A 13,430-nucleotide genomic window follows, 5' to 3' on the forward strand; every position below is an offset into this window, starting at 1 on the left:
ACGTGCTCTATATCAAAATGTACATTCAGGTTGGTTTGCTGCACCTCCGGTTAAAAGCTGGATACACATAATCACACATGGAGAAGAAGCAGGACACTTATATTAATTCCTCTGGTTGCTGTGCCTGATGGACCTAATGCACACCTAATAGAATTGTTAAAGATGAGGTTCTGCCCCTCCTCCCCCTGTAGGCTTGACACAGATAGTTGATTTAGGCTAGTGCTTCAGTTCCAAGAGCAGGAAATCCGAATCCGAATGGCCTGTTGGCAGTGGTGGCCCAGTAGCCTTGGTTTCTGTTAAACGTGGGTGTTTTTTCAGCAGTACATGGATATCTGTACTTGCAGTACCCTGCAACAGTAGGAGAACCTCCATTCCTCAATTGAAAAGGCCTCTTGGAATTCTTCCTCCTCTCCCTCGTCATTGTGGTGTTGAAATAAGTTAATTCTCAACCTCCAGCCTTTCGATTTCTCTACAGGGTGCTCTTTAGTCCAGTAGAGTCCATTTGACTGAAAAGACAGACAGGCTTCGCAGACTTCCTCTCTGTGGTCAGGAGGCAATGAGGCAAGCAGACTGTAGTCCTGATGTCCTGATGTCCGTCAGACCACGGGAACTTGGCATGCCACTTTGGGCAAAAACAGAAAGGAGTCCATATGATTAGCAAGCCATTCTCAAGGTGAATGTAATTGAGAAAATGGTGGCCCGAAGGGCGCAGCCCAGATGTCCTCTGATCAAACGTGTTGATCTGAGTGGAACATTTTCTTGGCTTCGAAACACCAAAGATGTGGGTAAACATGCTCAACAACAATACCAATGAATATGGATGGATCCTGAACAGAAGGAGCAGAAAACAAGGTCTCAAAAGCAGAACTCAGAGAAACATGACTGGACCCAACAGTGGAAGAAAATAATCTAACAATGGAGTCAAAGACCATGCATATTACTGACAAAGAGGAGTCACTACACCTCTTGACCCAAAAGTCTTTTCAAAGAAAAACAATTTTTAAACCTCCAGACCCAAAACAACATAGCAGAAGTGAGCATTGCAAGTAAATTTACAGCCACACATGACATACAAAAATAAGATAAAAAACCTAAAACAGAGTTCCCTGTTAGCACTGCAAAAAAAAAAAAAAGCCACAAAACACTACGATAAAGTAGGAGAATGAGTGCATGTGGTTGAGTAAACACATGTAGTGCAAAGGCGGCCCTGGTAGTGCATAATACACAGATGGTGGGCATCCGCACTTAGTTCCCTAGTTGGCAGCTCCAAGTTCAAGTTTGCGTCTGCTCTAACATCTCTTTATTCTTGGCACATCACTTGATCTCTCCATTGTCAAAATAAAAAAACCTGTAAACTTTGGGTGGGCTGCAAAGAGTTTATTGTAAAGAATACCACTTCCTGCGGGCACACATGCGCTGTTGATGGCAAGACCTAAAAAGAAGCAGGCAGTTCAGGGCAAGTAGATGGATGAGAAGCCTTCTAATTTGACAGCTACGTAAACGAGTGAAGTCTGCTTCTGCCAATGCTGGATAAGTAAACTGTCATTGATCTGTTTATAACTTCAAAAAGATGAAATTAGAGCTTCCAGCACAAAGTCATTAGGAAGCTAGTTGGATCTTTATTGGTATATATGATTGTTTAATCTGCCTTCTTTGCAATACTCCATGCTAATTAGAAAACCTTCCATCAACAGTCGTACATATAACAAGAAAGAAAAAAAATATTAATTTAGACTTCTGAATCAACAAATGTTTGAAACAATCAACTCAAATTACAACTTGTATCACAGCAATAATATCCTTGTAAAAGAGTTTTCTTGTTTGGGAGGTGCTTCCACAAAATGACAGGTGAAAGGCATGCTGTTTTTAACAACCAATAGAGCAAATAGATGCTTTAGGCTCTGCTTACCTTTGTACCAATATGTGGAAAAGTTAAAACGTAAGATTTTTTTTCAAGAGCATTAGTCGATAACTACATAGTACGTTAAATCATAGATGTAGCAAGAAGTTAAGAAAAACTCAATCTGCACTTAAAATGTAGACATTCAAACTGAGAGATACTTCGTTTTCAAATTAAAGAAAAAAATAAGCATTGCATCAAGTTATTTCTTTTAAGATTGGAAAAAATGTCAATATTCAAAAACCTTACACTGGACCTGAAGCTAAATGGTCTACGTAAAACACTGTATTAAACAAAAACACGTTTATTTTAACTTGTAATTTAGAAATGCTAATACAGATAACAAAGCCTGCGGGCACCTTTCACAATTAGGAATGGGTTTAGTTCTTAACAATAAGCCGGTGCAAACATTTACCAAGATTGAAAAGTAATGTAGAGAGGCTGGCAAAATATTTTTTTCTGCAAAAGGAAATGTATATTCTGGGTATGTTATAACCAAAAATACTATATATATATATATATATATATATATATAAATAAAAAAAACAATCAATACCAAATGTTCTTGCCAGGGTCCTACAAAGCCCACAACACTTACGGTCGGTAATATGACCAAATTCAGATATAGATCTATCTGCAAGTCACACCAACTAAATCACCATTTTGCATCTGTCAGTTAATATCTCATCAATATGGCATTTATTTTTTGTTTTTTCTCAATTAACATTAACAGATGTTCACAACTTGGGAGATTGGCAACTAACATACGTACCCAAAGGGCATATTTCCCAAACTGAGGATTTACACCAACATTATCAAACGTTTTCTGCAGTTTATGTTAATGGGATAAAACATGTATGTATGTATGTATTCAAATTTCTTAAAATGTTAGGCCAAAAAAAGAAACCGGCCTTCTAGAAAATAAATTATAGTAGCTAGCAGAAGACTATTTTAGTAGTCTATCTACCCTAGCATTCCATTACAAAGTCCAATACATCAGGATATTAATCCTAAAGCTTTACTATTTACAGCTGCATGGTGTGTCAACTCAAGAAGTAGAACTGTTCAGAATCCAGCTTTGTTTAAATATGGGCCATTACTCAAACATGCATTTTTTTCCTTTCTTAAAGAAAAGAGCATTGAGTAAAATGTCACTGCAGTGATCACAATCCCCATTCAAAGAATCCCACAAAAACTTCCCTAAAAACAAAAAAACACTTACATAGCCCAAAACATGAGCATTACTTACAAATGTACAATGGGATTTTACTGCATATAAAAATACTCATCCTCAAATGGAAGTGAAACAAAAGACTTAAGCCATAAGTATTTACACTGCAGTCTACCCTCAGATAAAAGGTAACACCACCATCTAAGCGCAGACGTTTAAGCCAACATTTTTGAAAGCCCATGGAGGTTCATTAAGGAGCAAATCGGTAGGATTACTTCAGAACATAAAAACAAACAACGTGAATCCAATAAAGATTTTGTATTGATTCAATAAAGTATTAATTGCATGACCATCATAGCACCTCTTTACATTATCACACAATCACCAGAATGATACTGCTTTAAAAATAAAGGGTACAGTCCAATATTTAATTTGCACAAAAGTACTACAAACGTAGGTGCATGGTAGTGCTGCAGAAATGGAAGCCGTCAGATTTGACAAAAAGATGCCAAGTTATGTTTGAAACAAGACAAATCGGTCAAACTGGCAATACTGTTGAAGCAAATACTCATCACAATAGAAATAAAATATCTTTCTATAACCATACAACTGTCACTTCCTTTCCCTTTATGAATACAAATAAGGGCACTTTTAGCACTGAAACGTGTACATATTCGCCTATGATGATCTTGCTAAATACTACACAATATCTGCTCTCCTCTGACATGAATATAGTTAAAGAAAGCCAAAGCTACAAGAGGAATCTACTGCAATACCTAACTTTCTTTATGGCAATCAGTATTGAATTTGCTTGTTTGAAACAGTGAAACGGGAAGATGGTCTTGAGTTTCCTTTTCAATTTTATCTTGAGGATCAAGTGGCTTTTAAGCAGCATGGTGGGTTTGAATTATCTGGAGTTTAGATCATTCGGTTGCGTTTATGCGTTGGTGAGTCTGTTATAACATCGCCACACTGGGCTGAGGTACGTTTTCTAGTTCCACCATTGTCCAAGTGGAGTGCCATTTCTTCGGATATGAAAGTGTTCAAATCAACATCATGAAGTCCATTTCTCCTACGACCAGCATTAGAACCGCTGCTAACATGAGTGGGAGATCCAGGAGTACTGGAGCGGACACTTATACTAGCCATTGCACCACTCAATCCTGCATTGGAAAGAAAAAAAAAAGAAAAAAGCATATGTATTTTTTTTTTTATAAAGTACACTGCATACAGGAGCACAGCCGGCTAAATACAAATATTGATGTTAAGAAGCAAACCTAGAGCATTTCTGAAATGCTGAACATTAAAGCATATCTTCATCACAGAGAAAAATACAGTGTTAGAGAAAGGCAAGAAAGACCCACTGCAAAATTTTAGATGTACAACGTTCACAATAAAATACTCCTTCCTCCGGGTGTGAACATCGGTCCTGTCAGGAGGGGAAGGAGGGGTTAAAGCCAGTTAGCATGGTACTATGATTTAATAACTTCGGTTTGAATTTCCAATTAGAAAAACGTTTGCAGGAATAAACACACTAGGCAACCAAAAGATTGGGACAGAAATCGAAAATTCCCTTGCCAATTTATCTCCTCTTTCGTGGCTTTATAAGATTTAGCATCAAAGTAACAATCACCATCAGTACAGTAAGTGGATTGGACAGAGCAAATGCCCGGCTTCCTAAAAATCCTATTACAACTTGGAAGTTTTTAAAGTAAAGGAGGTCTGCGTGGAACAAAACCCTTCACAAAAGCGGATTTACTAAAGTAACCAAAAGTTAGGCTAAAATGCTTTCAAATATAAAGAGGCCTATTTTGAGGATATACCATCTACAAAATGAAATAACTGGTTGAATTTATGCTATCCAAAGACACCCACAGGAAATTACAACATTGTCACCTAATGTGTAATACACATATGCGTGCTAAAGCTTTTAGCACTACCCTCGACCTAGGATGGAGATCAAAAGGTTGATGAAGTGCTTTTCCTTTTCTAGAACCTCAGGATGTAATCTAACTGCTGTCAAAACACGCTACTGCAAAAACATTCTAATTTCAAAATAAAACTTTTAAAATTTTCAATCCCATTTGAGGTTTCTAGAGAATGGCAGATCCCAGATTTTCTAAAACTGAGACCTTAAACGGAAAAAATCTACAAAAAAGTATTTAACTCTTTCAAACTAACTGGGCACCAAAAACGGGGGGGGGGGGGGGGGGGGGGGGGGAGACACAAAACAAAAGCATATTTTTCTTCCTAAATCCAAGCAAAGCTTCCTACAAAAGCAAAAATGGGAAAATATGTGGATTATGCCAGAGCATATTTCCCAATAAAAAAAAAAAAAAAAAAAAAAAAAAAAAACACACACACAAACAAACATAAGTATAATGGTTTCCCTGTGTAAAGTTTGCAATCTGAGGCAGTCCTGTGTTTTTCATGTCAATTTTGCTTTATTGTTGTAATCTACTGGATCCTAACCTTTACACTGTAGTGCGTTTGTTAATTTGGTTGCACTATTACCATTGGGCCACATTTACTTGTACTGCCCTGGAAAAATACGTTGGGTGCCTTCAGTAGTTGCTTGCCTCATTAAACTATTTTAAACATACATGGTGTGCACACATTATGAGACAGCTTAACTCTCCTGTGGAGGAGGGAATTAATCATTTATTACCCTAGGATCTGAAACGGTTTCACCCAATAATTATTTTCTTGACTATACCTCTATATAGCAGTGCTCAGGCAATATATTAATCTTTGATATATTGCACACAGATACCATGAAAGTGAAGGAGTGGTTTTGTTAGTTTGCCAATGCCAAATCAAGAATCAATCAAGTTCCCTGTTCCACTCCTAGCGGACAGCAAACGAAGATTATGGTTTAAATTAAAAATAGGATGTCAACTGAAATATTTTCTTCACTTCATAATCTAGGTCTAAAGCTCTTCATAGTGATGCAGAGAACCAAGATTGAGATTACCATATTATCTGTAATTAAGGTTATGACATTAATTAGTGAAAAGACCCGTCATCCCATATTTGGTGGGAGAGATAATGTTGCTTGGTTACTGGTAACTCCAGTCACATTAAAGTAGGCTCAGGCAAAACTTTTGTTACTCCAACCTAATCCTTTGTAGTTTCTGGCGTAACATGTTGCACACCTTTTTAAAATACACCATTACACAAAGCACAGCAATTTCAATTCTGGGGTAAACATACCATCTCAGGAGCATGGGAATAATGCAAACAGACTCAACATGCACAACTGCTGATCACATCACTTGTTTGTTTCAACCTTTAACATGAAAAGCTAGTGCTAATTGTGAGACTTGTTCCCCCCCCCCCCCCATAATGTTTAAAAAATGTCAATTACTCATAAGGAAATATCACAAATTTCGCAGAACCACATTGATAAAGTCTCAATGTAAGCTAACGCTACCCCCTGTAGGAAAGTACCCTCTTTCTTGGCATGGTTACCCCCATTTGCTGCCTGTTGTCAGTGTGTTTGACTGTGTCCACTGGGATCCTGAAAACCAGGACTCCAGTGGTTATCCTCTCTCCCTTAAAACTTGTTAACTGTACCTTTTCCTCCTCACATTTGGCATACGGGTGCCCCCCTTCAAGTCCCGAGTATACAGTACACAGGTACCAATGGCACTGGGGTACCAGGGGACCCCCATGGGCCGCAGGATAAATTATGCCACCAACTAGGAGGGGGGGGGGGGGAGGGGAGCCCATGCAAAGTGTTCTGCAGGCCTGCCATTGCAGCCTGCGTTAAAGGATGAATGCACCCTTTTTCACCATAGAACACTGCACCAGTTCACTATAAGTCACCCCGATGGGAGGCCCTCCTAGCCCAGAGGGCAGGGTGCAAGTACCTGTGTGTGAGGGCACCCCTGCAGTAGCAGAGGTGCCCCCGAACTTCAGTGCCACTTTCATGGACTTGGTGAGTGTGGGGACGACATTTTACGTGTGTACTGGACATAGGTCACTACATAATGGAAACTCCGAACCAAGGCATGTTTGGTATCAAACATGTCAGAATCATATCTTAATACTGTTGCCAGTATTATAAGCATGATTCCATGCACTTTGGGGGCTCCTTAGAGCACCCTCAGCATTCCTACCACCAGTCTTACAGGGTTTTCTAGGCAGGACAAGCTGCTGCCACCCCTCAGAAAGGGAGGGGGGGCAGGGGGTTAACACCTTCTCCCATTGCAAATAGGTGTTACATGGCTTGGGATGAGTAGCCTCCCCAAGCCACTAATATGCTTTGAAGGGCACATTTGGTGCACACCGTGCATAAACAAGTCTACACTGTTTCAGGGACCTCCAGTCCCTGCTCTAGTGCGACAATGGAAAGGGTAGTGACAGCTCCCCTATCCATTACCATCAGAGCTCCTCCACAGATTCCCTGGGTTCTACCATCTTGAATCCAAGGTTGTCAGGGATCTCTTGGAGCATCTGAGTGGCCAGGCCAGGCCGGTGATGTCTCTTGGGTGGGTCCTCAGATTAGACGTGCAAGACTCCAGCAGGATTTCTGGCCACTGGAACCGCAACTGGACTTCAAAGGAACCTACAATCTGCAGCTACAGCAACAACCCTGTTCTGCAACATGTTTTCTCCGGCTCCTTCCAACAACTGCAACACTTCCCCAGCTGTGCATCCTCTGAGGGTGGCAAGTCTACAGTCTGCACGAAGGAGGACTCCCCTTGGAGTGAAGGAGTCGATCACCTGCATCCGCAGGCACCTACTGCAACGACAACGGGCTGATTGGATCTCCTCTCAGCCTGAGATGTGTAGATCCTACATCACGGGTGGAGGTCCGGAATAGTCCTCTTGTTCCACTCTGCCAACTGTCCAACTTTGGTGGCGGTAAGCCCTTGCCTTCCCACGCAGGACAGAACCCCGTGCACTGTATTTCTTGCAGCTGCCAAGGTTTGTGTGCACAATATTTAGCTCCAGCACTCCTTCCTGCAATGTGCAGTCTTCTGCATGGTTCTCTTGCGGCGGGGATCCCTTTCTGTAGTGGTGTGCAGGCTCCTTCGGTGTCCCCATCCTCTGGGTGCTCCTGTGGGCTCTGAATCCTCCTGGGCCTTGCTGGTCCCCAGCAGCTCCACTTTTCCACTACCCACGAATTTGCCTTTGTCACAGCTTGTTGGTTGAATTCCTGCACCGACACTCATCTGCAATCTTCATTCCAGAGTGGGACATCTTCTGCACCCCTCAGGAACTCTTCCCCGTCTCCAGGGCTGCAGTGCTGACCTGATTACAATCTACCTTTTGGGTGGTTTGGGAGAATTCCAGTGATTTACTCCTGCTTTCTGGGGGGTGGGGGGCCTCCCCTCTACACATTCCACTTAGCTAGGTGGGGTCCTGTGTTCGCATTCCATTTTTTAAAGTTTATGGTTTGGGCTCCCTCTAGGGTCACTATTGTCTATTTGCACAGTTTTTTAAAACTTTTTCTGTGCCTATTACTGTTTACTATACTAGTGTATATCATTAGTGTATTACTTAGTATCTTGTGGTAGAGTGACCAAAAATAAAGTACCCTTATTTTTGTACAACTGAGTGTTTTCTTTCATGTGTGTAAGTGCTGTCTGACTACAGTGGTTTTGCATGAGCTTTGCCTGTCTCCTACATAAGCCTTGGCTGCTCATACACAGTTACCTTTAGAGAGCCCAGCTTCTAGACACTGCCTAGACTGCACTAAATCGAGGATACCAGGTGTAAGTACCTTTGGTACCCACCACACATCAGGCCAGCTTCCTACACCACCCCGCCGCCTCTACTTTGCACAATGTTGTCTAGGCTAAAATCTTGCCAGACAATGACTAGCAGATGACTTACGAGCACAATTTTCGAATGGTAAATGGCAATATTTTATACTAGTGATTCACCCCCCCACCCCCAGCCCACCCTACCCACACACAAACAGATGATCCAAGCCCAATGTGGCACCTCAATGTTTTGTACCGCCAAGATGAGTTTTACACACAGGCACTGGAAAGTGAACTAACAGCCTTTTTCCATATCAACGAGGAATCAGTTAGGTCAGCTGGCACCTTGTGGGCGGACAGTAAAGACAGTATTAGGGGTCACGCCAAGTTACTGAACAGGAGCTTGCCTGATTCCAGCACAACTCAACTGGAGGCTTGTGCCCTTCACCGGGAGGCACACGCCTTCCCGCTGACCCCCAGGGAGATACCCCCTGGCAACTAGAAGTAGGGCGCAAAAAGATCTGCTTCCCATTACTTGAGGGGTGCAAAGCAAATATAGCACCTTGGCGGCTTAGGTTTATGGGGTGGCAAGAATAAAAGTTGTTGTTCTGGCTGGACCCCAGCCCTCAAGTAAATAGGGTAATACTAGAAATAACAGATTAACACAGCTGTATCCATCGCACTCTTTGGAGCATTGCCCTAACATTCGCAGATTACTACAGCTACCTTTATACAGCAGCTCCTAGATTAGAGGCCGAGCCCAATCCTCACTACCTGAATGAAGTGCCCCTCCCTCGGTTAGCACACTCAGACCCTGCCGATGGATCAACCCTTATCAGCTTAAGAGGTGGGAGCGGCCACTTCTGTCGCGGCCTCCGGGAAGACTCCCGGTCTTGATGGGAAATCCTTATTCGACTACTCGCTCTCTACAGAGAGGCATCAGAGTACAGAGCTTTTCCACCCGAGATTGATACTGCCACCATCATGGTTATCCCGAAGACAACCCCTGACTGCCTCCTACTCAGGATTACTATTCGAACTCTTTCTTTAAGGAGTGCCTCAGGCGACTCCATGTTGCTCTTGCTCACCATCACCTGCTTCTATCCTGCTTGGCTTCTCATTGCTTGAGAAGGCTTTACACACAGTGGACTGGGACTACCTGGATCGTGTGTTGTGGAGGGCTGGCTTCAGGTCCCGTTTCCGTGGCTTTGTCCGTATGCTTTACTCCACACCTACAGCACAAGTCCAGGTCAGCAGATCCTTTATAAGGCAGGGATCAGACAAGGTTGTCCCATCTCCTTTTCACATTAGTGAGTGAGCTGCTCGCATGCCTCCTCTGGTGGAATGCTCCTATGCAAGGGAGGAGGTAGGATGAGGAACATGAGTACCACATTGCACTCTATATGGACAATGCCCTTCTCTTCCTGGAGGACCCTAAAAAAAGTGCCTTCGGATCCTCCAGCTTTTCGGGGGGGGGGGCCTCTGGCTTAATCAGTCTTAGTACCCCTGAACCCATCTCAGAGCAGTGTGACCTGGCAAAATGATAACCCCCATGCAACATCTGAGCTCACTTGGTCCCTTAACTATGGAACCTTGAATCAAAGTCAAAGAGGGCCTGAAGAAGTGGCAATCCTTTCAGCTGAACATGATAGGTAGGATCACCCTTTACAAAATGATGGTGCTGCGAGTTTCCTCTATGTTTTGCAAAATCTTCTGATATTGCAGCCTACTCAATGGCTACAGGAACTAGATAAGTTGGCGTCATTGTTCCTCTGGCACAATTCCAGGCCATGCTTGGCGCTTACCCAGGGTCAACTTGCCCTCCTCTGACAGGAAGACTAGGGATGGCTCAGAGCTCCTGGTGATTAACGACTAGCTTAGTGGGGGGAGGGGGGGGGGGGGGGAGTTGTCTGACATCAGGCAGAGCTGGCCTCCGTTGGGTTCCCCAAAATTATGGCCAGGTTATACAGCTTCTCTGTCCCTACCACTATCCCTGTAGTGACCCTGGTGGTTTTCATTTCCTGGAGAGCTGTGCTCCATCATACTAATTGGGCTACCTAACCCACACTACCAACCTGTGGAACAGCACATGGCCATGCAAATTGACGACCGTGGAGGGATAGGACCTCATCAGTAAAGCACTACTGGGCAGCGTGTGCTCTGGGGCACACACATGCTCCAAGACACCTACGCACTTCCCACTTCATAAATTTACAAGTACCTGCAATTACAGCATGTGCTTCAAACCCACTCTCCCTGAAATCAACCCACATTTCCCAGATTTACGGTACCCTTGTCAATGCTCCTGGCACACAGGACCACCTCCGCACAAACTGGGAAGGATGGCTGGGCCCCCTGGACAATGAAGATTGGTGTGATGCTCTGATGGTGCCTCAAGTCATGATTTTTTCCAAGATGCGCCTGGTCCATACCTATTATCTCTATTGCGTCTACCTTACACCGGCCAGGTTACACCAGGCAGGCCTTCTTCCCAATCCTGCCTGTCCCGCTGTTATGCTATAAGTCCCGCTGCTGACACTCCCCCACAGACTTCCATCACATGGTATGTGGTACGGTATGTGGTATGGGTGTGCCCGGTGATTCTAGGGTACTGAACTGCCGTGGTGCAAGAACTGACGGAAGAGCAGGGCTGAGAGGTGCACCTCTTGCCATTGATGCTGCTATGGGCCCTGTACAGTTCCAGCGGATTGAGGGCAGACCAGGGATATCTAGGAATGACACCATGATGGTCAAACGGCTCACTGCGGTCCGATGGAAAAAGCCTGAAATGCTGCTGCAGTGGTGGCATTAAGTGGACTGGTACACACAGCAGAAGAAACCAGCGTTTGAAGCCAGAGGGTGTCCCTTGAAGCACAAACCGATACGTGGGAAATGGTTGGGCCAGCAGAAGCAGTCTTCCATCATATCGTATCTTATGATAATCTCTCCCACTCAAACAGTTGCCTTACAGTACTTTACGAGCCTGCAGTGTACTTTATTTGTACCCCTTGCGACAATACGGAGCATTTTATTTAACAAAAAAATTTAATAAAATTGTTCTCTATATATATAAAAAAATAAAACTACATAAAAAATAAACTGATGCAGACTAAGATCTGAACAAAACGTTGAGAAGATGCAAGGCCTACTTTGGGCAACATAACTGAAAGATATTTTACTTCAAAGAATATTTGTTTGAAGACTATCTGTAATATTAAACTAAAAAAAATAATCTTGTGATGTGGCACAGAAGCAGCCATAAATGAGGTGATAAAACATCACAACAGCTGTTGATGCTAGTGGAGTAGCATCTATGCTTCTACTTGCCCTCTTGTCCGATTGTCACTCTTTACTGACCCACCCTCCTTCAAAAACTACAAGAGTAAGGAACTCAAGAAACTATTATAAAATTGTATCCTACTTCATCAACATCATGCTCACCATATCACCTGCCCCTTCCGCCAGTAAACCGTTCAACCTGTACATATGGCATACCACAACAACCAACGCTGCTTTATGTTAATTATTTACCCAAGACCAACAGCAAAGCCCGTATGTTCGATCTTAGCCGATTTAACTGAGCAGGAGGCAGTCAAACCTTTTTTGAAAGCCCTTTCAACCTGCATTAGTGTGCCACAGGGACATAAAATGCCTTCCTGCAGAGGATCTCTAGATATTTACTAGCTATGCCAAACTTAAAACCTCAAAAACGGAGATTCTTTCTCGCGGCAACTGGGCAGATCACCCTTCCATCATTAGTCTCAGGGGCTGTGACCTCACCATCGAATTCAATTAAAGTAAAACATATGGGGCAATCACGGACTCTCTAAAGCATCCGTATACCACAAGTCAAGTTGTGGAACAAGCTTACACATGATGAGTTGTGTAAGAATTTCCTCTGGAGTTCACACAAAGAGACATCCTAGAATCCTGCCCCACTATAGTCAAATTCCATAATTCCGTGTCTGCTACAATAAGGAGTATGGAAATCATCTAGAATTCCACAAAGTATTAAAGACTGGGCTCTTCTCAATACTATAAAGCCAAACCACTGATGCCAGGCCTTGCAAATGTTAGCGTCTGAGATTCCCCCCACTCCACACCACCACCGCACGTCTGCAATGCAAACTCTGCTGCATCAAGTTTGGAGCATGTATTCGAACCTCATGCCCCCTAAACATTTACTACATGAGACATACTGCATCCAAACCCTTCCAACTGCACCCCGTTGGAGTGCCCAGCAAGAAATGGTCACTTACTTGCACCTCTGGCTCTGCATGGTAAGCAACTTTAAGTTATAAATAAATGTCAAATTCCACGCTGCAAGCTGAATACATGTTCTTGAACCGGTGAAGAGTTCAACGTAATGGAATGCAGCAAATCGTCCACAAAAGCATATTCTGCGACATCTTCTAAATTTCTAAACTATACAATAACATTACATCAGGAATGACACTACCAAAGCTTCACTGCAACTAGGAAGAAAGCCTGCTTACCAACATATTTAAAAACAGGGGAAAAAGACCAGCCTGATTAGCTTGGATTAGAATAGACAAACACACAGTCCCTTCAATCCAGCAGCTTCTATACCCCATGAGGCTTTGTACTGGGAGTTACCAGAGTCCTATATAATTTATAAAAGAAA

At 43.0% G+C, this 13,430-nt stretch overlaps 1 protein-coding gene across 1 annotated transcript in view; it reads right to left on the minus strand.

Moving 5' to 3' along the window:
* Positions 1-2,188: 2,188 nt before the first annotated feature.
* The window catches only part of HAPSTR1 (HUWE1 associated protein modifying stress responses), a 31,825-nt gene continuing 20,583 nt past the window's right edge, over positions 2,189-13,430 (minus strand). Inside the window, exon 4 of the mRNA XM_069210407.1 lies at positions 2,189-4,234. Within this exon, the coding sequence (XP_069066508.1) occupies positions 3,990-4,234 (245 nt within the window). The 3' untranslated portion in view covers positions 2,189-3,989. The remainder of the gene's footprint in view (positions 4,235-13,430) is intronic.

This window comes from Pleurodeles waltl, chromosome 10 (assembly GCF_031143425.1).
Source record: "Pleurodeles waltl isolate 20211129_DDA chromosome 10, aPleWal1.hap1.20221129, whole genome shotgun sequence".
Classification (NCBI taxonomy): Eukaryota; Metazoa; Chordata; class Amphibia; order Caudata; family Salamandridae; genus Pleurodeles; species Pleurodeles waltl.